At 42.5% G+C, this 25,921-nt stretch overlaps 1 protein-coding gene across 5 annotated transcripts; it reads left to right on the plus strand.

Annotated features, from left to right (window-relative positions):
* Positions 1-2,367: 2,367 nt before the first annotated feature.
* LOC111248156 (uncharacterized) lies at positions 2,368-25,921 on the plus strand. 5 transcript variants are annotated; one of them, XM_086984133.1, is made up of 3 exons: positions 2,368-3,053; positions 9,563-9,794; positions 16,059-17,044. In XM_086984133.1, exons 1-2 carry the CDS (start codon positions 2,508-2,510, stop codon positions 9,626-9,628), a joined length of 612 nt encoding a protein of 203 aa, XP_086840259.1. In that variant the 5' UTR covers positions 2,368-2,507; the 3' UTR covers positions 9,629-9,794; positions 16,059-17,044. The 5 variants fall into 5 exon arrangements, 4 of the variants coding, with proteins under 4 accessions (XP_086840259.1, XP_086840260.1, XP_022655735.1 ...); XM_086984134.1 differs by lacking the exons at positions 9,563-9,794; positions 16,059-17,044 and adding exons at positions 21,840-23,297; positions 24,485-25,921 and having other exon boundaries at positions 2,369-3,053; XR_015324128.1 differs by lacking the exons at positions 2,368-3,053; positions 9,563-9,794 and adding exons at positions 12,769-14,392; positions 14,739-14,800.

Below are 25,921 nucleotides of genomic sequence, written 5' to 3' on the forward strand. Positions count from 1 at the left end.
TGTGTGCTCATTAGGGCGCGTTGCATATAGAGTCGTCTCCCTGTTGCATTTTTCAAGACACAATCTACTAGAGGTTTGCTTGCACTACGATATCGACTAAGCCGGTCTATGTCGGTGCACGGAGCACCGAGCCGTTCATTGAAGTCTTGCCTTACTATGCCCTTCTTCGGCTGCTTCGTTGCCTGATATCCGAGACAGCTTAAGGGAGTTTCTTTCCCATCCCGTATTGATGCCCCCAACGAAAGAATTCCTTTGTTTGGATTGGTAATATAGACTATGGGGGCTCAGCGTCTTGTGCCCTGCGTGAATCTACCTATGTAATATGCAGTAGAAGGTGTTAGGAAAACTTAAATCTGCAACGATTATACTCACCCCCTGGATGAAGTAAGCGATTCTACTTCAAATTTCAAAGTTGATATTATTTAAGCTCAATACATTCAAATTGAAACATAATATCTTACGTTAAACGTGTCGCTAACGTTATCTGGCATTTTTTGAATCAATATCTTCCTGACAACTTCTCGCTAAAGAAACTGAGCTATTCCCTATATTCTTTACGTTAACATACAACAGAGCCCACATGTTTTATTTTTTATGCGAACATCTAATTTCGCAGTTAACTCAAAGGCTTTTTGTGATAGTGTTTCCTTAGGTGTAGACCGATAAACCTGTGAACATGTCTATTTTTTTTTTATTATCGTGCGGATCGAGGCTGGACGCGCAAATGCTATTAGAGTATTATTATTATTCATGGTATGATTTGTAGGATTGCAAAATCTTCCCACAGCTCAGCTTTTGGTAGTATAGATTCTGTCGTGTACTGTATAAGTTACTTAGTTACCGTTTATATATATATATATATATACACCGAGAAAAGATGTTAAAAACACAATTAGCTTGCCCTGTCGTATACTAACACGCAAGTCAAGCTTTATCCTTCATAATTGAACAAGCAGATCTGTGCTAATCAAAGTCAAATGAATAGAGTTTGTATTAAATATTAGATTAGAATGAATTAATACCAAATACGAAGTTTGAGAGAATTCCGCTATTGTTTGTTAAATAATATATATAATACTGCTTAATATATTCGCGCAGAATTTTCTGCGTCCTTCTTCTTATGCCTGAGACACCTTCCAATCGGTATATGTGTGTACCTTGGCTAGTAAACGATTGTACTGTTATTCTCTATAGAAAGACTCCTATGAGGTTTGCGACCAGGCACAGATGTTTCTGCAGGCCGCTCCCGCAACCTGCTTTCAGGATATAAGACAGACCTTTTTCACTGGCGACCAACCGTTCAAACAATATCTCTTACTACTCGTGTTTCCTTCGTCGGGCTTCCGTGGTTGTTCACGTCCCTTGCTTTTGGCAAGCTACACAACGGCATCAGCAGCAGCTTTGAAATTCTCCAGAGTCACTCATACACTCGCAGGAACATTGGATTTCTCGAAACTGAGTCGTCCGCCTTCTCATCAAGGTTCAAGAGAAGGATAAGAAATGATAACATCTTTACTAAATGAACTAATTGCTCACGAAGCTTAGGTTTTGTCGTTCAACATTCGATAAGACATGTTAATAACAAGAAGGGCGTAAGGCAGAAACGAAAGGCAAAAAAAATGGTTGAGCGGTAGGCCACGTTTGATCTGTCTGATTCTATTTCTGTTTTTTTTTCTGACCTTTCTCTATGTCCTCATGTTCATTTTTATACTTCAAACTAGTGCCTTTTCACCCAGGTTAACCGAGACCGTCACACATTTGCGTAAGGCGGGGCTGGCTCTTCAGCTGTCCAATAGAAATAGTTAGTCTGTTTCTGTCTGTAACAAGGAGGCTTAGAAGAATTCGGCAGTGGCGCAGGAACACGGATGGCAAAAACACGACGAGTGTGAGAAAGATAGAGAGCAAGAATTTCGAGGAGATCCACGTGGAACGAAGGGGCAGCAACAGGACAAGGGACAAAGTCGTCGGAAGCAATAACCCACCGCCGATGTAGGTCGGCTGGCTGGCACAGCTAGTCGGGCCAATCGGGTTGGAACTTAAAACACTTGAAAATTTGGACCTTCAATGAACGAGCCTCGATACGCAGTTGACACTTCAGATTTCATTCGTTGAGGATTTGCCGCTCGGCTTCGCGGCTAGAGCCGGCAGGTTTATGGTAATGGACAAAAACTAGCGTAAGCCAAATGAAATTTCAAGGATTCTGGAAGGAACCAGCAAAAAAACTACTTTTTTGCACACATGCACAGCAGATGAGGTGGTCATCGGCATTGTTATGCGCGGATGCTCTGCTATTGGCGCCACCTCACTGTATCCCTGTCGCTGCATTCGCGTGGCCAATTTTTCCACCGAGCGCTGTTTGCCTGTCCAGCCTTCGGTTGAGTCCGTTTTCCAAAACAATAACGAATCTCAATAGACATTCCGTAAAGCAGTGGACCTGCCGAGGGCTGCTTTACGACGAATAGTATACAATCAGAAGCTAACAAACTGTGTGTAAACTGTTTTTGATTATGACACATTATGTAAACAGTCCAAATGTTGTTCTCCTCTGTGCAGCAGTGTCATCTTTACTAAGCCGCTCTGCCTCTGCGACTGACATTAAACTGGCTTTCTCGGCTTCATCGCAGCCGTCGTCGTCGTCACCAGGCGCGACACTCGCAAGTATCCTCAGGCTGCGGCAGTCTGACGGCGAAGCCGAGGAACTCGGAGGATGTTGGGCTACGACATTACAACAGACGAAGCAATCGTGCGTGGATTTAGACAGTACGAGGCAGGCCGCTTTAGCGTTACGTTATCTCAATTGCCAGCTCCACCAGTTAGGGCTGCCAGAAATCCGTTGTCCTGATTTAGATAAGTGTGCAACGTTCAAGGAGATCTCTAAATCGGCCTGGCTACTACCTGTATTAGTTCAGTTTCACGTACAGGTGATGTCAACGTGCGCATTTCAAGAGTTACACAATCAGCAAAAGCGGGTGGTGAAAGTGGCCCGGCAGATCGCGGAGGCGATTGATGGCATCTCGGCTGACATCCGCCAGCTTCTCATTGTTGGACAGAAGGTAAAACTTTTCGAAGATCGAATTGGCTTGCTACAAAATCAAACTTTAATGAAGCAAACTCGTATTAAAAGGATGGTCGAATCCGACCATATGGTTCGTATATATGAGACAATTGAAGAAATGCGGGTGTTTCTCACAAGCACATACTATTCGGCTCAATTTTCAATAGAGTCTTTTATATTACTTGTTATCTCATTGGCGCTCACGTATCCGTCGTCTCTTCGATTTGCCCGAGGTCATTTGGCCGGATTGGTTGGTCTTAAATTGTTCATTGAGCGACAGATTATCTACAGTTTACTCAGACATAACAAGTCAATTGACGGAAGCTTGACGAACGTACAGATATTTAGCAGGACTGTGTTTTTGTTGGGGGCCATGCTGCTGCTAACGAAGGGCAATAAAGCAACTGAGTCAAAAGTGACTTCAAGAGACATTGAGAATAGTATACGTCAGCTTGAAGTAGAGTTGATCATGTTACACAGTAATCGCCCGTTGAACTTGGCTACTGAGTGACTATTGATATAGAGCTAATTAAATACTATGATTTAAAAAGAGCAGCTTTTTTGTTCAGTTCTCCACGTAAGTATATCACTTACTTGCTCTTTAGGCATTTAATACGCACAAAGTTATGAACTTCGCTTTGTGACGGCATTCATCTTTACTTCTAAACCGGATTGCATCCTGGTGTAGAAATGATGATTCATTAAGTGCAACTTAAATATTAATTTATCAAATCAGGTTTGTTAAATTGAAGTTACATTTAATGAATCATATTTATTTTAATGAATTTAGATTAAAGAACAAATAATCGTCTTATAATAATTTTTATTAGTATTGAAGTTCCTGGTCGAAAAGCGGTCAGGGAAAGAGCATGCATAGATTAAATACGCAGAATACTGATAGTCAGTCGACAACGATTGTCCCCATGTAAGCAGAAAACTATTATGGATTGCCTAACCTTGTAAATTTTTAGGGTTTATGAACCACTTGGACAAGCTCCGTTAATGGCGCAACGTAGTATCACGTGTAATTCCCATTCCTAGAAAGAAACCCACCCCTACTGCTTTGAAATATATATTCACCAGCAATGATCTGTATCTCTTCTGATAAAAAAAAAACTCCATGCTTTTATAGATGAAATTAGGGTGATTTATTTGTAGATTGCGATCTAAAAGAACAATCGTTCAACACAGGTTGATCTCGAACTATGAATAGTTCGCATAAGCCATATGTAGAGTTGGGAAATATACTCGATGATAAAGCCCTTTCATCGTTACTGTGCTCCTAACTAAATGTGATTAACTGATTTTTTTTTAAATTAAAAAAAAAACTTTTTTTTTTAAAAAAGTTCTAGTTTTTTTAGAGCTTTACGTCCGATACTGCTGTTAAGTACACTGTCGCACGTCTGAATTTCTACGTAAAACTATTCTGGCTATTCGTCAGCGCTCAGTTCACTCGAGTTGAAATTGTGTGTCACAGGGTTACAATCGAACGATTATGGAGAAAAAAAAGAACAAATTTTCAGGACATCGTCAACAGGAGAAGGAAAGTTGGTGCATATCACTGATTAAACATTTTGCGTACATGAGTCCGTGGCAGTGTTTCAGTCTAAACATATATAGCAGTCCTCTTACGGCGACTTACGAATAGTCCCGTCACAGACGACAAAATAAATGATCTCTACAACGTTTACAACAGCACTCATTATATCATTTGATAAGCAAATTAAACACGCCTGTCCATCGTGCGGAATTGACTCGTACACCTCCAATAAATCGAAGAATCTTCACGACATGCGAAAAAAGATAGGTGCTTACCGAGAACCTGGCTTTAACTGTGGGGTGGACCTCGAAATCTCTGGTCGTCTGGCTTTCTCCAACGCGCGCATGGTTTTTCGAAGCATACACACACGAATCACAAATCCCAGTATTTCTCTACGAATATATGGTATACAGAGGAGGTTGAAGGACCGAACTATTGGAAAACGAGAGCACGTTATAATTCAAACGGTATTTGACACTTTTTGTATCGTTAAAAATCGTCGTGGAAAATCCCACTGAGACAGGGTGACTCCGGTACGTGCGAGGTGCACTCTTGAAAAATGACCGTACAGAGGTTCTTCTTTGCAGATACAGTGAAACGGTCGACCGGACGAAGGGTCATCAGAAGAACGACCTTGGTTAGGCCATTCTTACTTGATCACGGTTGGGTCAATCTCAGACGACAAAAAATACCAGGCGCTGCGCCGGTGACAATATATCCGTGGTACAATAGTGTCGTCGATGCGATTCTATATGCTATGACAGCAGCTATTAACTAGTTCTAAGTGTGTTTACGCTCGCTGGTGCCGCAGAATGCTCCGAAGTACCTAAGCATAGAGAGGACAGAATGTTGGGCCACTCTTATTATTGTACTATTTTATTCAGTTCGAAAAGGATTGTCATCCCGATGATCATTATGCAAGCTTAGGTGCTCACTTTAAACAGGAGCACGCTTCTAGAACTTAATTGCTAGTAAATTGATAACGTAACAGTAGACCGAGATTCAGATCATCATACCGAGACGGTCGCCTGATTCGTGGTAAAACTATTGTCGCCGTTTCTTTAGTTGTGGTCACTTGCATATGCAACTATGCATATATATATATATACGCGTTCACAGAGCAACAGTTCTCCGCTATATAGATATATCACCGTTGCGTTCCTGATTTCTCTCTTACTAGCTGTCCAGTTACAGTATATTAAATAAGGATACATATGCCGAAAAAGGCAGGCGTCATGGTGATATTCAGTGATTGTCTCCGCAGTTGGATAATATGTAAAAACCAGCGCCAATGACAGCGTTTCTAATCTTCCTTGGTCATGATGAAAGGAATGCTCATCACGGCCTAGTGAGGCCATAATCCGAACGCCCGGAGAACCTGGGTTTCTACAATATCCCATCATTTGGCGGCGCTGGCCGCAGAAGGACAGCGAAGAGAGGAATCGAATAGGCATTAGGAGGCGGTATCAACAGTTGACGTAGCAATAGTATGCATTCGGTGATATATCGGGTTGATATTTAGCGGTTAGAAACCGTCGGATCGCCGTGGAGTATACCCACTTGCTGTGCGTGTCGGTTATCCGTATGTGATGTCGCGATAAGTGTCGGATGATCGAAGACACTGTGACGATATAAACCGGACCTATGGACAGATATGTACTAGACAGTTGGCAAGATCCTGAACAAGATGTTAGCCACTTGCATATACTGCTTGAATACAATGCGTGTACAGCCAGAGAATGTACTGAACTGGTTACTTGTTATTTTAGTTAAACCACAGACACGTCAGATAAAATAGCAGTTATAACAGTATACGATACCCTATCAACTTCCTTGTATCTGGTATCGTTTTCAGCGTAGGCAGACGGGCTTCCCTTTGAATTTTTCTAGACTTGAATATTAATGGTAACATAACGTAAAATTACTCAACTAATACGATAAAATTCGGTAGGCGTTCGTGCGCAAGATTATATTGGATTTTATGGTATTTCTCAAATACGAAAAGGTTTTGGTTGTATGTGCCCTTTGCTTGAGCCGTAAACATAATACGAAATGGACAGCCTTACATTTGCCAGTTTATAGATGTTCTTCTGACTACAGATGAGATATTAAGCCGGAAGTAGCCATGCAAAATCGTCGACGATTTGCATGGCTACTTCCGGCTTTATTTTATGCATTATTTTTGGTATTCATTTCTGAGTAGACATTTTTCGTTTTTACGCCCGCAGCTCGTTTTTTTATCGCCTACTTCCTCCGCCTGGACGTATCTTTTTAATGCGACCATTTGTCCACAGATGGGGTAGTCATCAATGAAGCGTTGGCGAGCACGCTCTATCACTACATTGAAAGCAGAACGAACAAACGGCACGCATCAGGCGTCTTCAATTTGATCTCCTCCTACTGCCGTCATCCGTCCGCGCATTATCCCGTTGCCTCTGTAGGACCATGCCTTCACTCAACCTCTATAGGGGTTTCCCAGTTCCTCTTGGGCTCTTCGTCATAGCTTATCCATTTCCACAACCTCTACTCGTACGAGTCCTCTATCCCCAGAACATCATACTCTGTCGATTCATTCGACATAACTCTACGATTTTCGTTCTCGCTTCGCGTTCAGAGTCTCGGCTCTTTTTTGAACCCCAGTTACTCCCTCGCCACGCTTTTATTCCAGTTTTCCCTCTGCCCCCGGGTCCCTTTTCTGCCTTACAGTTTGCGTCGCCCCCTCTTCTCGCCTGCTTTTCATTTCGTCGTCTTCTTCAGCCCTGTCTGTGGCTGAGTTGGCTGCTGCTCCACGGAAGGAGCTTCCGATCGAATTTCCCCCAGTTAGTTCTGGCCTCATTTTCCCTAAATCCCTTCGATCGTCATCCGTAGGCCCAAACGCTGCCCACTCTTCTCTTATTAGGTCAGTCGTGCCAACAGCCCACGGCGGTGGATTTAAGCGATTTTAACGTTGAAGGACCGTCTTGATTATGGGATGGATTTTTGGTGAGGACCACACTTCACTATGCTTCAGGCCTATACAACGTTCAGGCATGTGTTGGAACACCCACACTTACTTCTGCATTCAGCCAGGGTTTTTCTACGCCGGCCAACAGCTTCATAAATGCAGGCCAATGCACGCATGTGCACGCGCGAGCATTCACAGTCAGATTTGAACAACTTAAACCAACAGATTGCTCACACGTAGCCGATGAAACCTCCACTGCATTAGAAACGGATATGATAACGACGCTGGCTGGCCGCATTGTTTCTAGCTTCTGAAACGAGTGGTGTCATTGCCTCTATGCGTGGGAAGGGGTTTGTGACGCCAGCAACTCTTGCTCTTAGTTGGTTTTCACAACTATGACGACCGGCACAGCGAGCTTAGCTGTTGGCTTTCGATTTCGGTCTAAAGGGTGCATATACAACGGCAGCAGCACCAGTTGATCGCATTCTCTCTTCTCGTCCTCCTACATGTCTCTTTTTTTCGAGTTCGTTTCCACTGGCTTCCGATAGTTGAAGCCATCTAGGAAGTGTGTAGCTGATGGGAACCTCCGCCTTTGAAATATAAGTGCGAAGCAAGCATTGCGTTTCTCCAAAGTGTACTTTGGCGCCGAAAGAGTCGTGCAAAAGTTCCGATTGGTAACAGTAGCATAGTAGCATTATAGTGTAGCGACCGTACGGCCAAAGACTTTTTTCTTTCTCACCTGCGCTGTGCATAGAATTGGAGCAGGTCGACATGATGTGGGCCGATTGAGGGGTACCCGCACTCGGACGAAACCGTAATGGAGGAGAAACGTAACTAGAGGAAGTAAAAACGAGCGGTGTTTCCACCTCCGTCTTTTCTACCGGCTACTGCAGGCGTCGGGCGAGGCTGCAACGAAAAAAATAAAAATCTTCCTAAAGTTCGTTCACGCGCGCAAGAATGAATGGTTTCCTTTTCCGCTGCGGAGGCGAAGACGGGACGGACGTGTACAAATGTACGCGTAGTTGTTCCAAGAAGGCGGCATGCGCTAAACGCCACGAGAATGCACCAGCTAAACTTACCAACAGATGATCCTCTCATGCAGTGTGTAGGCTGAGCGCAAATTCCGGACGAAATTAGCTTGTCTGCCGGTCCTTCTGTTGAACAAGCAGCCGAGCGTGATCTATGCCACCACACCGGTACGGGTATAAGCGCCTTGCGTTATACTTCCTTTTTCTTCGTGGTAATTTGTTCATGTCATCTTTAGTAGTAACATTAATAATAGCCTTTGTAAGTGAGCGCCGAATGGCAGCGTAGACGGTGCCAGAGAGCAAGTAGACGATGAAAGGACCCGTCAAGGGAAAACAAGGAGGGGAGCATGAAATGAATAATTTTTGTTACATCAATTGGCATCAAGTTGTTTGCTTACGAATAGGCTGGCTAGAGCTCATCTTCACATGAGTTGAATAGTAAACTGGACATCGCGGTTTAGTGTCGAAAGCGACGACCAAGTCCAAACAATACATCGGATAGTCGAGGAGTCACATATGCAGAGGAACGGAAATCGTCAATGATTGAGCTAATCCTGATATCACTACGCAAGACAACCTGCAATTCGCTGCAAAATGTCTCTGCTCTAATCGTGATAAATTTTGCCGTTTGCTTCGCAGATTTTCTATAGGAAGGAACTAAACTAAGATCTACTGAAAGCGTAAGATAATTTCCTGTTCGACTAACGAACTCAATGTGAGACGTTAGCATTAATAAAGATAAAAGTGACAAGCGTTAGGTCATACTATGTTGCTTCTATTTGCACCCTTTTGACATGTTTGTTCTTCGGTATCATATTCAGAGTACGAACGCTGTTATGGCAAAACAGAACAATGCTAGACGGTCGTATAAATGACTCACCGCGGTATTATTCATTTTTTGGTTTAGTGACTGAGCTGAATCTAGAAGCTTCGAATCTTAAAGAAAAAAATAGACTAGACTACGTGCAAGCAGTTTGTCACATTTTACATTTAAGGTACGGTGGACTCTCGCGTCGACACTTCAAGGACAGCATAGCCAGCTAGACTATCAGGACTCTTAATGCTCAGGCCAAGGTTGCTGACAGCCGTTGGAGAAGCTTGCCGCTTGCGCGACGTGGTCTGCGCAGTCGTCGGTTTCAATGACGACAACTAACCGTAGGATCACGGTCCTGAAGGCTACCATACGGTCGAGTCGACACAACTCATCGAGTCCAAGCTGATGATAAGGTTGTTACGCCACTATGCTGTCCTGCGATAGCTCATCGATCTTTTCCAGCTGTGTGTTTTGCGGTCAGATTGTCCATTGATTGCAATTTTATTAGCTGACAAGCCGATAACTTCACAAAAGTGGCAATCCAGTTCCCTAACAGAGTTATCTGGCAGTATAGGGTAGCACTTTTGGTACTTTCTCTTTTCCAGCTTCAGAGTACACATTTTGCAAGACGATCCATTGGGTTATTTTTCTTTATTGAATCTTTCCGATCGCCTGGTTACCGTTCGGGCACTTTAGCTTTGATAGTTAACTGTAAGTTTTTACACCTTCAGGCTCATCTAGGGAATCTATAGTCCCTTTCCGATTCGTTTATCGCTTTTATCATTTGTAGTTGGTGATGAATTTTTAGTTGCACAATACAGATCTACAATATGCTGTTTCGAATAGAACGAGTTCGGCTGTAGTTAACACTGAAAAGCATGCCAGATCATGCTAAATCGCCATGTTTCCTATCAGATACAATACTGTACAAGTATCACCTCTATATAGCACTTTTTAAAATTACTTACTGTAGAGCTTGATCGGAACGTGTCTTGCATTTAAAACGATCAAATGTTTCTACCCATTGACGGACGCACCTGTAACAAGCTATCTCGGTTCCGGGACAAATATCAGTTTCAATTATGCCTGCTGCATGGTATCTTATGAGCTCCGTACCAGGATCGAGGGGCTTCAAATAGGGGAAGCTCGAAAAGGGTGCCACTTTTCAGCCCTTGCAATACATGAGCTAATGGAAAGCGCAGAGTATGCTCGTGGTTGGCATTAGTTGCGTCTTCCATTATTTTCTTCCAACTAAGCCAGGAATACTAGCGACAACGATTTTTAAAATTACGGCTAGTACAAAACTCGTCTACAGCATTGATTAACTAATTCACGGAAAGTGAATTTGTCTAAACCCCATAAAAAAGATTATACCAAAAAACCTAGCAGTCGGAAAACTGCTAGTTCAATATAGCAACCTAAAATAGTATAGACGCATGGCGGCCACTAAGGATATAATGAAGTTGCGAGTCAGTATTTCATGAGTGCAGCACTAAATAATACTAACATCTTCCTTTTTCCTAATTTGAATATTATAAACCTCGAAAGCTCAAGGGAATAAGTCTTATGTTGAAATCTACAGAGTTTATTCTCTGTTTCAATAACAATCCAACTTCATCAATTTAGTCACGCACGAAATAGTACGTGCTCACACATTACCGGATCGCCTCTAAGCATCGTGTCTGTATATGTAAAGTTTGTTAGAAGAATGGTAAAGTACTGCTTCATGACATTGTCTGTTGCACAGTTTAGTCCGCTAGAGAGTAAGAGTCAAACGAAATTTCTCTGAGCGGAACTTCTGATTACTGCTTTTCGAAGCCGCCCGAGAACTGTTGATGGCATCGTCTATTGCATACGAGACGGCATCGAAAGATATGCTGATAGCTGTTAGAAAATAGCTAACACACAGCTGAGATTTGTGTTCATTCATTACGGCGAATAGCGAGCTTACAAAGCTGTAGAGAGGTATGTATTATTATCGTAGCTGTTGATGTTGATTGCCCGTAAACGTATCTTTTGATGACCTCGATCTTTCCGTTGTTCTCAGTACGTACCGCGTTCTCAGCGGAATAGCCGCCCCGGTCAAGCTATTTCGAGACGAATCGACGAGGTGGGGAAGGTCATTAAATGAATGCATTCCTTCGGTATACCTGCCGGCCATGTCTGCAATAAAGCATCTCCTTTAATATAAATACACCTCGAATGCACTTGCATTCTTTACCCTCGATGTAGCCTAGTCTCTGCTGCTTCCGAACCATACGGGCTATTCGCATCTGTGGGACGTAAGGAAGCGGCACATGTACACCCAGACACAGGGCACGAAAGGACACGGCCTACACAGCAGACAATACAGACGTGATTCCTTTACGGGCGACGGAGGGTGAATGGTGCCAGTGAATTCGGCGGTGTGGTTTAGTGCCAGCGTAACGGCGTACTCGATTGATCATTAATTACTCTTTATTCGTACGGGGGAACTTTGTTTTCCAACTTTAGACACGAGGCTGTCGGCGACCGACTGCGGTTTAGACGGTAAGGTTTGATAAAAGCGAACACGACCGAAGATCGTGTAAATAAATTCTCGTCTTCCTGAATTCTAAATGTAGAAAATTCACGAGGTCCGTTCCACGAATGTGAACGAACAGGCACAATCTTCGCTATACATGTGCGATCTGTTAGATCCTGGCCTCGGCGTGACCCTTCTCTGCCCCGATCTCGTTTCGACACGGAAGAAGACTGAAAATTAGGCTGACTGGAAGACACTGTCCTGCAACCGTAGCCGTGTGGGCTAGTGGGTGGCTTGCTGATGTGCATGTTGTGTTTGAGTTGCCTTAGGCATGACGCTTTAAGGTCATACGTTATAGTGTATTGCAAGCAGAATCTTGACTAACAATATTGTCAACACCCACGCGCAATATCATATGTATCTGCGTACATAGGCAAAATAGTTCTTTACCCTTCTGGCTACTTTCTATTCCCTTTGACTGGTAGTGTTTCTTTGCAATGTGCATCAACGTCCTCGAACTCGTATACAACTCTTACAAAGGCAACTACGGATGGACTACGCAGGAACTGGCTGTTTCGTTATTCGTCAGCACCGAGCAATACTACCTCACGAAGACTTCCGCCATTCTGTGAGGTCCTCGGTTAACTGATACTCTTCCAATTTGCATTTTCTGTTACCGATTTTCGAATACGAGTCCTGCCAGCTTCACCTGCTGCTGCTATCGGGCTGGTCAGCAATCAACCCTTCTTGCGTTGGTGCCTGTTCTGCCCGTCGTTGCACTAGCGATTGCCTCCATACTCGCCTGTGTTCTAATAGTCCCTATCGATTGAGAAAACAAACATAATTCCATACGTTCTACGTGGTGTTTCCCATGGCATGCAGTTGTCGCCTGGATAGTTTCGCTGACATAGCTTTGTGTTGTTGTTGTTGTTACCACTGCTGTTGTCAACATCATCGCATTCGTCGACGCCGAGCTTTCACTCGCGTCCTTCCGTCGTCCTGTGAGCCCAATCCTGCGTATCTTCTATAGTGCAAGCCAGAAGGGTGTATCCTGTCATGCGTCTGCAAAGGAAGGTAATACAAGAATTCAACACAGTATGCATAAACCGCCTATGCAATTGATGGGATAGGTGCGCGCTTGCGAGTCAAACGATAGGCGGTGCTACTGCAACTGTTGTCTTTATATTGGCCGGGGTGTGTTTTTATTTAGCTTATTAACGAATAAAGGGGATGAATATCGTTTGGAAATGTTGACAAGACAATTTCTGTTGGTACATCCATAGTACTCGTATTATTAGTGGCGTAATAACGTGGCAACCAGTGCGATAGAACTCCCGTACTCGAGCTCTACGAAGAGATTCCATCATCTATACCCATAAAGTAATAGAGGCCATTTATAGCATGGGCTTACTAGGAAGAAAGACCTTTGCAAGGCGAAAATTGGACATGAAGGTGTGATACATGATTAAGGACCGGAATACCGCGATAGCCAAGAGCGATGTCCTTTCCAGTCTGCTTGCCTTTGCTCTGTGTCGTTTGTCGAAGCGCCGGCTACTCTACTAACACCACGCCAAACGCTACGTATCGTCACCGCAACGAGATCCCGATGTTTTGTTTAACCCACCAACCTCATTCCGTTCACACTAAAGTAGAATTACAAATAGAACAATTGAAACAAAAAGAAACTAAACTAAGAAAGGAATGAAAGGCACTATGGTGGCTGTCCTTCTTACTATAACCTTTAGTCGTATAGCCTTCTCTCATCTACAGGTCAGAAGGGGAAAAACCGTAAGCCAAAAGCGAGGCTGGCACAAAGTAAGCGACGATACAACTAGCTCTGCGTAGTGAGATCTCAAGGGGCGCTATCGCTGTGGCTGCCCTACCAACGGCTGCTCCGTTTGCGGCAGCGGCGGCTTCGGTTATGACGGCCAGCTCGGCTGTTGACGTTCTCAGCTGAGCATTGTTTCGGCTCTCGTTGAGTATTCCGTTCAGGTGGCAGGCCAGCTATCTTGAACAGCTGTCGATGTCCGCACAGTGGTGGCGGTCGGCCGACGGCCGGTGATGAGTTGGCTGACTGCGTGTGTGCGCGGCCAATAAAACCATAGAAAACTTCTGCCGCAAACACGTTAGCGCCGACGCCGACAAAGATGATGGAGAAAGCTGAAAAAAGGAGCAACCGGTAGGAAGGAAAAGATGGATACGTGGTAGAGGTAAAGCTTTTGTTGGTCTGGCCGCACCGACCCCTTTACATTGTCGTCGTTTTAGTCGAGACCAGCCAGCGCATCAGCCACCTGTAGCAGAAAAAAGCGCTGAAAGAAGAACACTGTTCAAAGGTCATGCGCAGGCCTTGATCGGCCCTTGAGAGGCAACGCCTAAGAAGAATGGCATTACCCCAGTTGTACACATGAACGCCAGTGAAACACTGTAACAACCTGTGGCGCAATAACAAAGACTAAACAAAAACTGGACGCCCTAGAAGCTGACGCTCCTACCAGATGAGGCAGAAAGGTGCGATGACTCGGGAAAGTTTTTTCGAGGTGCTTTTTGGCCAGTAAATAATCATGTTCCCATAATATTGCAGTGGTGAGATGTTTGCTTACTGAGCTTTCGGAGTGAGGTGGTTTAGGTTGGAGATTAAAGCAGATGACGTTAGCTTTTTTTTTACTATGAAGTAGGTTTCAGAGCAGAGCAAGGGCGTGTTCTGGGTAGGTAGTACGACTCTTTGCCGTGGCAACCGTGGGCAAAAAACATTCTGACCAATGCTGGTTCAAAACGTAGCATTAGCAAATGAAAACACAGGACTTATTATGAAAAAGGAGTTAGAAGAGGTAGTAGTTATTATGCTGCGTTACAGGTTTGTTGCAGAAACTTCAGCTATATCCAACAGGGTTCCTCCCGCCAGTCTTCAGAGCAAAGGTGATTCTAAAATTTTGTCCTTTATATGAGGATAACTGACGACCAGCTTAGGAAATTCGAAAACGGGTATATACCCTAAGTATCATGCCGTAGGCCAGCTGTCTAATCTAAATCTCGTAGGTCTTCGTAGTGAATAATTTGTTCCTTATAGTTGGATTTGATAAATTTGGTACTATTCTATTGATTCGTATGTCTTACGACTGTGTGTTTAGATCATATCTTTTGTTTCTACCTTGCATGGATTACTTAAATTTAAATCTTATCCATAATCAACCACTTCTTCAAATCGCGCTCATTGACCTTTTGTTAAATACGAAGGATGTCAGAGGTACCATGCATCATGTGCAAACAAAATAAAGTTGTGTCCGAACTTCTGACAGTTTGCTCGCGACTGGAGAAGTGAGAACCGGCAGCGAGATTTTGGGCTAAGGATGAATGATCCTGAACATTTATCTCCTTAACATTATATGGTTAGCGTTACATGGGTTTCATTGCAAGGATAAATTTAGGTGAAGCTAGATGGTATCCTCTGATTAACCTAACTCAGTTATTTAGTAATGCGAACTTCGATCCCATTGTCTGGTATGACTCGGTAACTGAAATCAATTATGTTAGAAACAAGTATCATTGAAATTTCCTTGCGGGTGCTTGAATCGAGCTGGCTAGAATGCAGGCAAAAGCGCGTTCCATTACTGTTTGATCCAATCATCAAGCAAATAAATGCTTGTCGAACAACAGACGAATATGCAAGCCAAAGACAAAAAGACCAGAGAAAATAGAGTCCTTCCAGGTAGCAAATGGGTTTACGGATTTATCGTGGCTCTAAGCTTTGCTTCGTACGATGAAGGACAACTTATTCGAATGGCCCTTGAACGCTTGTTTACTAGAGCGGTACAATATCTCGACTGGCTGACTTCGTTCCGTTTTTCTCGGTCGCAATCGCTCAGGGTGGCTCGCGCGTACCTTCTCACACACTTGGTTTCTACACATTGTATATTGCATCCACCCATCCCTTTCTTTCAATATAGGCGCCTCTTTCATTGACATATCTATATTTTTATAGACGTATTTCTGCCCAGCCTCCTCCTGCTGCTTCTCGGGTTATCAAGCGCCCGTAGTCCTTAGCGGCGTGCATTTCAAGTGTAGATCTTTTTGAGATAGCTAACCCTACATGGTGAAAATCTATAAAGAGATCTCTAGTCGCTACTGTTGCTAACCCTTTTTCAAAGGTTCGTTTTTTTTGTTGTATGCCTGACAGCGCGGCGGGAACCTTCGGCCGAACACAAACGCAAAATCGGAGCAAATCTTGGAAAGAGGAAAAGTACGAGCGGATACTGATTGATCCGCAAAAGACGAGAAAGACATTCTTAGAGATTTGGCCACGCAAAGGATGAGCGGGAGGTTGAGCTGAGCTGGACTGGGCCAGCCTGAGCAAACCTCCGGCACAAGGCCACAGCTACTCATATCGTACTTATGTAGCCGCTTATATTATCGATAGGCAGCCACGCGGTGCGGCCACTCACGTCAAAATGCTTCTTCAGATCATCGAGGAGCGTAAAGACATCTTGCTCTTGGAAGCTGTCGCCATAGGCCCCGCCATCCGAAACGCTCCCAACGAGTCCAAGGGTTAGCAGAGACGGCTAGCCAGCCAGCCAGCCAGCCAACGCCAATCTACGGAAGCCAAACATACGGAGGATGAGTACGATTGAAGATAGGGGGAAGCGAAAGAGCTGACTCATCTCAGTCGATCGAATGTGGGTTTGAGAACAGTTCTGAAGACGAACGGATCGAGATCTTGATAGTACGGCGATCTTCAGATTAGTTTATAGTCATTTCAACATAGCCTACAAAGCAAACGAAGACTAGCAGCAGCGAAAGCAACAGAACTGAAAAAACAAGTTTGCAGAAATGTCGAGCGAATTGGTGCTTTGGCAAATAGTATTAAGGCTCCTGCTGTAGGGATACGAAAATTGTTATTCAGCTCAGGGACACGAGCTGATCTAAAATTGAATGTTTTACTAACTGTCTTAAAAGATTACTAAAATTAGTTAAAGGAAGATTATGTCAAGAGACTTTCTACCGGATAAGGGGACAGAAGAACGTCTTAACCTCAATCAGCTGTGAAACACCGTAGATTATTTACAAAATCAGTAGCCCTTCAAAGTTTTTGTTCGCTGCCATAAGGAAAGGATAACAATGATTACTTCAAATAAATGATCTCCACTTGTTAAATTATTTTCCCTAGTTTACTGTTCTCATTTAACAGCATTCGAATGTAATCCCCTTGACCGTGAGTCATCCACTCGTTAGCGCGAACGCATAACTGTATACCGCATCTGTTGTTACTGAGTGAGATCCTGTGGCGGTATGAAATCCTATGAACGGGCTAGGAATATTACATTTAGCGTGGGCCATCTTGCTCGAGTCAATGGTATCACGTAGAGGGCATTTGCATGTGTGTGCATTTTTGCGCTGTGCATGCAATAAACAAGATCGATTGCGGTTCGGTGTCTTCCGTTATTATATTATGTTGCTAGTTGTAATGGTGGCAGTGGCAGTAGTACGAGGCAGCGACCGTGAACTATAGAAGCGTATTGGACGACTGCTTGTCCCTTGTGTAGAAGTTTCGTTGTTGTGCATCCAAAATCTGTGCATGGCTTTTCAATGCAACAGCGGCCACAGGAACAGAAATAACAGCTGGTAAGAGATGGCCCCCAGACGCGCAAAAGCATTCGTTTCCTCCCTTCAGCTTCATTCCTTTGTTTCCCGCTCCCCCCGCTGTCGTTACCTTTGACCAGTGCTAGTGAGAAATAACGAGCCGAGTCAAAGTAGGGAGCGATGACCAGGATTGACGGTATTATTATGGTGCAGATGGTTTTTTTCCACAGAGGACACAACCACGCTTCTTTTGCCATCCGTGCCCCTATAAGGGCTTCACTGCAGGAAAACTGCTCAAAATATTCAGTCAATTGATATTTGCTAAATTATATTATTTTCAATATATAGTACATGGCACGCATTCAGAGAATAAGGAAATTATTAGTCAAATAGTACTGGTCTTTTGTTGCTCTAGTTACGATGCTCTATAGGCAAACATGCTGCTTATAGACACTATGTACTGCATTTGAGTCACTTGCTCAAACAGTGTTTTCTTGTTCGTGCCGGAACTTATGCAATTTAAAATTGTGGTCATGATGATCGCACCCGACCAGGATGGGCGAAGAAGACCTACACGGTTGACAGTATTTGGGGCTGGCTTTATTTAGACCACCTTTTCAATTCCGAGCGATAAAACGTCATTGTTTTCAATTTCACCAACGTCATTTTCCGAGTCCTCCCACTGCTGCACATGCTTTAGTAGGAAACAAATGGCATTAAGTGAGCAAGAGGTTATTTGAATTGATGCGCTCCTTCTTGCTTTCGGATATTATCTTAAGAACAAAAAGCTTTGTCGTAATAATTTCTTCGGTCAAAAATGCTACATGCTTCCTATATCGTATCGTAATCTAGCTTCTGTACTGTGACAGGGGCCTGACACAAGGCCAACGTTTGAAAATGGCACTTGAGTTGACAGGATGTCATTTAGACGATAGCGTTTCGCAGGACTACGTTTATTGCTCGAAACTGTTTCGCACAGGTGGGCATTGACGTCAATGGGCTGTGTGTGGGTGAGTCACATCCGGCTGATCAGGTTGGCTCGTACTATCCTGACTCAAAAGTTATTCCCGTTAGTAGAGGATCCAAAGAGACTGTATTACCATATGTTCTACTGAGACACGTACAAACGGTTCAATTAGACTTACATGGGTCTCAGAACAAAGCTAGAATCGGCCTATTAAAGATGCTTTACGGTAGGTCAGCTATATTAAATGTTGCTGGTATTCACATTTAATATAGCTGACCATTCACGTTTAATTTCAACTGGCTGAGAGCGGGTGGCTACACGCCATCTTCGACAGGAAATTCTCGTATTGAAACAAAGGAAAAAAAGATTCAATAGAATAAGCAGTTAGGTTTTTCCAGGGTTTAAGATCCGACTATTAGCCCGATGTTGTATGTATGAAGTAGAATATTACTTTAAACCTAGATATTTCTGCTAGTTATTTGCTTTCAACATACCCATTGGAATTTATAACACATTGTAGAATTCATTGCAATTATTTGATGGGTTTGAGGTACGAAAGTTAGAATCAAACCATAGCCATATTGATAGAATTCCGTAAATCGACAAAATTGGAAGCCGCAAAACCAGGTCTTCTGCGAGACCATTCTAAGAACACAAATAATATTAACATTTATTTTGTCTATCTCGGGAACAATTTCTATTTTTCCATTCCATTTAATTCATTAACAATGTGTATTATTGAAATTAGATAAACTAAAAAGATCTAGAGCTGATAATGTAAGTGATCTCTTAAGAGCTTATCTTCATGCGTATTTGCTTTACGAATCAGGTGAATTCACTCGTTAGTTAACATCATCCCGTAATTATCGTTTGCGCATGGCCTTGGCCGATTCCAGGAGCCGGCCTGCCTTTAATGGCCTTGCCCTCCTACACTCCATACGACCGGCCAGAGAGCTTAACCCAATATTAGCGAAGAGCAGCAAACGATGTGGCATCGATCATAACAACCGAAGCGTCCGTATCAATTTAAATGTTACTGAATTGCAGTAAGCGCACTGAGGCGGCCCAACTGATAGGCTTGGGCGACCCACCGCTTGAATCCAGAGAGCTTTTTCGTTCGATGTTTCAAAAAAATATGGCGAAAATGATTTTCTCATTGGGTCAGTCGCTATTGGGAATTGCATTGAAATGTTATTTCCTGAGTGCATCATTGCACCCCTTTTTGTTGTGTAAACTAGCATTGAATATACTAGGAAAGCTTACTTACGCATGCATTTTGCGTAAATAGCAATATCACTGAACAAATGGCGGGCAACAACAACAAATAACGGATGAACGCATGCTAAATAAACTGTTACTAAAGCTGTTACTAGAGCAGCTTTTTAGCCAGCATTAGGCAGGCGCCAGCCACATGCCAACACCGAAAGTCTACATCGAAAGTTTAATGTAATATAATTTTCGACCTCAGATAAAGTAATATTTTCTAGAATCTAGCTCAACTAATGACGAGAAAATTGAGCTTGATGAAAAAATATTTTTTCCCACTTGGTCGTTACTATTCATGCAAAGTAGATCGTTCTTTCGCTTTGTTTTTTAAATACGCATAGTTGTCATGACGATGACGGTGCTCTAAGATATCAACAGAAACGTGTCTCGAGCATCGATGCTTTGAAGTATTTTACGGAGGACCGCCGCTACTCTTTAGAGAATAACAACTTTGAAAAAGTCTTCCCAATTTCTTATTCATTATTGATTCTTCCTTCATCACCCGCTAGAACGTCCGTATACTGCCAGTATTGCTGCTTGGTGGCTTACCTATCGCATCATAGAATCTCAATTATTCTCGGAAAAAGCACAACGTTTCAGGACTAGCAAGACCAGCTTACAGGAGTCCTGAATCTTAACGTAATGAATTATATATACAGCTGCTAGTATTGACTGAGCTGCTGCGAAAATTGTCATATGTACGGACAACAAAACCCAAAAACCCGCATATATATTGCACTAGAAGCCCAAAAGCAGCTGGCCTGCAACCCGTTATTTGGACGCTACTATACAGTGTTCGTGTTTGGCCACGTCATCGCTTAGTCAAGTGGCCTCTCATGAACATTATAGCTGACAAAACAAACTCGGTGTTTGAGTCACTCACTTACTGAGTCGCTATGACGTCCTTCCCTCAGAGCCCTTTCCATTCGCCTGCGCTAACTACGCACAGTACCTTGCGATACCCCTCGTCCAGACTGCTCCAACATCGTCTTTGGCACAAAGCTTGCTTGCGTGAACTAGAAATCCGTGACCCTCTTAGTTCACAAATGATTCGAATAACTGGGGCTAGCTTATAATGAGCGTTTTTATTGCAAAAGGTGTCGAGCGCATGTTCGTTTTGTCTATCTAAGCGATGACTGCAGTTCTTCATCAGCAGTGAAGTACGTGGTCCACTTTAGGTATAGTAGAAGAGTGCCAGGTTTCACTTTATCTGCTAATAATATCAGTGACTAGCGCAGAAGTACCGAAATAATTTCGGCATACGGCAGATGGGTCGGAAACTAGTCTGACAACTGTTTAGCAACATAAATCTACATTTGAACTAACTATTTGACATACTCGAAGTATCAAACATAGATAGTAACTCTGATTGAACAAAGCATTTGGGTTGTTACTTATATTTGTCGTAGAAAATAAATGAGAGTACACATTTTAAGGTTTCCTAGGTGTACATAAATCCTTTGTATAAAGAAGCAATTTTCATTAGGCAGGCGCTTGGACGATGATTCTTCTATATGCGTTCGGGATTTTGCGATGCTTGACATGTACAGACAATGCTGCCATTGTTTAAGAAAATTTATGCCTTACTGCTGTAAGAGCAATGCCCATAAACAATACTTGTGGGTTGTGTTATACATTATATCTATAGATCGGTCCAAGGTACCCTAAAAGGATCTCTGCGTAATGCCTGCTGCTGCTATATACTTTGTGGGATTTATACGTGAGAAATAGAGAACCCGTTCCAAATACAGCGGCAAACGTCTGCATGTTTGGGATAATCGTCACCATTGATATATAAGTGACACCACATTGATCGATCTGCCCGTTCCGAAGTTCAATGATCCGATCCCTCCTATTAGTTGTTGCTTAAATCGGTACGCGCCTATTTGCTTTTTAGTTGACTTTCTGCGACAACCGTTGCAACAACCACTAAGGTGACGAAATTTCGTAGCGAACTGGGATATACAGACATCTGCCTTAGGAACCCTCTAAAATCTATATGCATAAAATTTGTTACTTTTTCATATAGACACAAGTCGATCCTCTCATTTACCGCATACGTTTTGTTATCCGCAGGAAGAATCTCTTCTTCGTAGCATAATGTTGTTGCTGTGGTAGTAATAATAATAATTAACATTATTATTACAGGCATGTATGTGATATTTTCGCCGAACCCGAGTATACACGCTCCCATTTTCGTCCTTGACGAAGGAAAAAAGCACCAATTTTCATTTATTGTCATAACCATGGACTCAGCCCTTAGCCGTCGCAAAAAAATCAACTTAACTGTACGATGACAGAAAAGTTTCTCTGATTGCTGATAAGTTATCTAAGCCAATGATAGCCAATTACGTAATGTGCGCAACTTGCGTTCTGTTACCCGCCGAGTTCCGTATAGCAGGAACTGTATGAAATCGTTCGTCGTTGGTCGTGCCAAGGACGCCTTACGTGACTAGCACTGCATCAATTACTCACATAGAGTGCAAAACAAGCTTTTTATACGTATCCTAATTTTGGGCCAAGGTCAGAACCGCTGTGCGAAATTTTCGTCGACTTAAACACTGATGCGGGTGCAGCTGGGTCAAGCAACGTGACGATGACGATGTCGCTCTGGACTAACCCGGATATCTGGGGCGTGAAATTTGTTGTTACAATTGGATGTCTTTTTGACATATCCTCTCTTAATTTCTGTCATTGTGTATGTCTGCAATTTGGCTTACCCGATATGGGCAAGCTTTAATCCAAGGATAGACGAATCGCATCGAGGAAACATGCGGACAATCCTTCCACCATTACGATATTACTGATATTGTGATGATAAAAAATAGTCAATAAACCTGTGCTCGTAGCTTACTCTTGTCAACTGATTGGAACAAAATAGGTCCATTAGATATGATAGTGCTGAAAGACTAACCATAAAATGACAGGTTTTAACAGTAGACAATGTATATATATATATATATATTATAAACGCGTTTCTTAGTTTGTTTCAACTACTAAATAACATATGTTAATAAATAGCTCAGCTGTTTGTTATACTGTATCGGCTTGATTAAAGTCGGCCAGCAGTTACTACTGAAGACTAGAGCTTCTACGAAAAAAAAGGATGCACCGGATCTTTCATTGGACATTTGATAAATAGTGAGAAAAAGTTTTGTCCCAGATTTATCGTAGATGCAAATCGTCTTCTCTTGCCAGTAGTAAGCCCAATTACCCGTAATTTGTTTCTAGGCTGTTGTTAAAAGATCAAAGATCATGTAAACTAGATTCGTTTCGGACGCTACCAGAAGCCAAGTAACATTGTTCTCCAGCCCCCGTCAGGCGAGAGTTCATCGCCCTGTATGCTTCCTAAGATAATAACTAGGTAAGTAGGAAATGGCATATTGCAGATTCGAAAATCCGCATTGCTTTAGTTTCGCAGACATGCAGCGCAAGTCTAACAGCTGGAATAGGCGCTCCATCGTGTAGTTCAACCCATAGACGCATAAAGAATTGTTTGTATCGGTTGTCCAACAGGTGCGACGAGCCTGTACCACTTGCTCGTTTCGAAGTTCGTAATAGGAAATGAAAAAGAAGTAATACAAAAGTCTTCGTCGGCGTTGACAAGTACGTGGTAAATGATCTTGCGTCTATTAGTCAGTAGGAGATGGCAAACAAGCTATCGTGTTTGGTATAATGTGACTTTATGATGATTCTATGACGTGACTGATACCATAATATGGCATATGTATAGAATTACTCCTACTAGAACCTACAAAATCATCAGATGCTAGCGCTTCTTATTGGCACGTACGACCAACAATTATTAGACGGAATTAATTAAGATATTTAATTTAGTTATTGTACAGGCGGAGTTACTTAGGAGAAAGCGGCAATCCTATTATATTTTTTAATATGTATTAAATCTGGCGACAAAAAATGTTCACTACTCTTGGAAATTATGAGAAAATTTGAAATAACGTAAGTGTTCGCAGGCGCTGCGAACCTCGACAATGATTACCTGTAAACGTATTACAAAAATCATTATAGCATAATTGTGTAGGTTATGAATGATAAGTTCAAGTTAAGCGTATAACGAAATAAATTTGCATAAATAAAATAAATGACTTCTTGCGGTGAATAATACAATTAATTCATAGAAAAATAGAATGTAAATTCTTTCGGAAAGTAGTAGTAGTAGTAGGCCAATTCAGGCGATAGATAGTAAATTATCTTATACCTGGAAAATATATTAGGCCTGGAGGATAAACTGTCTGATTCTACAATTAGGAGATCAAGCCAATGTAATTGGTTTTGAACGTCTTTCCCGTTAGGAAAAGTCACCGCCGAGACCTTAAAAACATTAGTGTTTACAGTACATCTTGATAGCATAAGTGAATGTTGCTTAAACTTACTAAAAAATAATATCTTTTTGTGAATTCCGCTGATGTTCAGACGCATAGGTAAGATCGCATGAATAATCACTTCCACATATATATATATATATAATTAGTATAATTTAGTATATATTGCAAAGCATTGATAGCACTTGTCTACTATTGTGCTGTCGTACTGGTATTCGTAAAGAAGGACCACCAGCTCATACGTTGTGCATCACGAGATCGTACTTGGCCGCAAGTGGCACAAAGTGCCGACTTCAATCTAAGAATACATAGCGTAACGTCCTTAGCTGAGACTGTCAATAGTCTTTGGTTTTCAAGCAGCGTACGCGGTTAAATCAGGCTAACGTGAAGGGCATTTCTATTCTGTCCCTTGTTGATACAAAATGATTTCAGCTTTTCTGCGTATTACAGGTACATTGCGCTCTAATTGACTAATTGGGACGTATGATAATGGTTTGTGTCAAGCTGCCACTCGTGCTTCCAAATCACGGATTTCCAAATATTTATTGGAGGCTGTACGTTTCAAGGTGTAGAATCCTTTCGACGTTGAACGCTAAAAGGGAGATTAGGCAGGCACGTGTCAGCATCCATCAATATTCGTCAGTCTACTAACATATTCTGAAAACTGGATGTGTAGTAAGCAAAGCTGCTTCAACCTTCAGCGGTACGAGCAAATCGCATACTCAGCGTCTGCCTTATATAAAATGGAAACTTTTTTTTTATTCGGACATTGTTTTCGTGTTGGACAAAATAATCCCCTAGGCTTTAAGTCGTTCAGGTACAGAATGCGTAATCTAACCCACTCAACCAATCCTATATAGCAATGTTAACCCTAAGGTAATCACTGAAAACCTATAGGTTGATCTGCGCACTGCCGTAAATAAACCCACTAACTAACAGTCGATACGTTTTGGAACACATTAGAAACTGGCTTTTTCACCGAAGCCAAAACTAGCTTACCCATCTGGTCGGCGCCTTGATGTTCGTATTGAGACGGAGAGGAGACCGACTGCTATCAGCCTACGCAATACTTATCCAGCTAACAGAATGGTACCACTTGTAAAAAAAGCGAGACCAATAAATGCCCCCATTGACCATGTCAAAGAACTATTAGACAGATATGTGTTGGTCGATCTGCGTGTGTATCGAAATAGCAGATTCTCCGGAATAGTTGCTACATCAAAATTGTGCGAACGTGATTCTAGCTATGTATTTATAATAATAATTCAAAGACTACACACTGTCAATGTGTACATGTCTGCCTTTAGTAGAAATAGCATTGACCGCCTTATCGACATCAATAGGGATCCTGCCTAATGCCATAATAAAACGAAGAAACATATGAATTAAATTAGCCAAATATGTGTATTATATTCGAGTGTATTCTTATTCTGGTGGGCAGTGAGCCTCGTTTGAAGAAGGACTCAAACAAAGAAGTGACAGCTCTCCTTCACTGGAAGTGTGAAGCACTTCATCTCGGCGAAAACGCGCGAAAACTAAATGCACGCGGTGCGTGATGATACACATTTCAACGGCACGGTATTGCAGTCTCAAGGGCCTATTTTGATATGTCTCTCTCATTGTTGTTAATCCAGACACGCAATTTAGCGAGAACAAAACTATCAATTAGACAACAAAAAGCTATCGGTTGAACAAAAATTCATTCTGCAGTTGACATTGGTACCGACAGGTGGTAATATCGTGACCGCGTTCCAATGTAAAACATAAAACCGGAATTGTCAAATGTTGCCCTTCAGTTTGTGTTGCCTGTGTATGTTAACGAAAGTCAACTTCATACAGAAACAGTTATTAATATATAAGTTATATTACACCTACATGGGGTTATTA

This window comes from Varroa destructor, unplaced genomic scaffold, assembly GCF_002443255.2.
Source record: "Varroa destructor unplaced genomic scaffold, Vdes_3.0 BEIS01000003.1, whole genome shotgun sequence".
NCBI classification, from domain to species: domain Eukaryota; kingdom Metazoa; phylum Arthropoda; class Arachnida; order Mesostigmata; family Varroidae; genus Varroa; species Varroa destructor.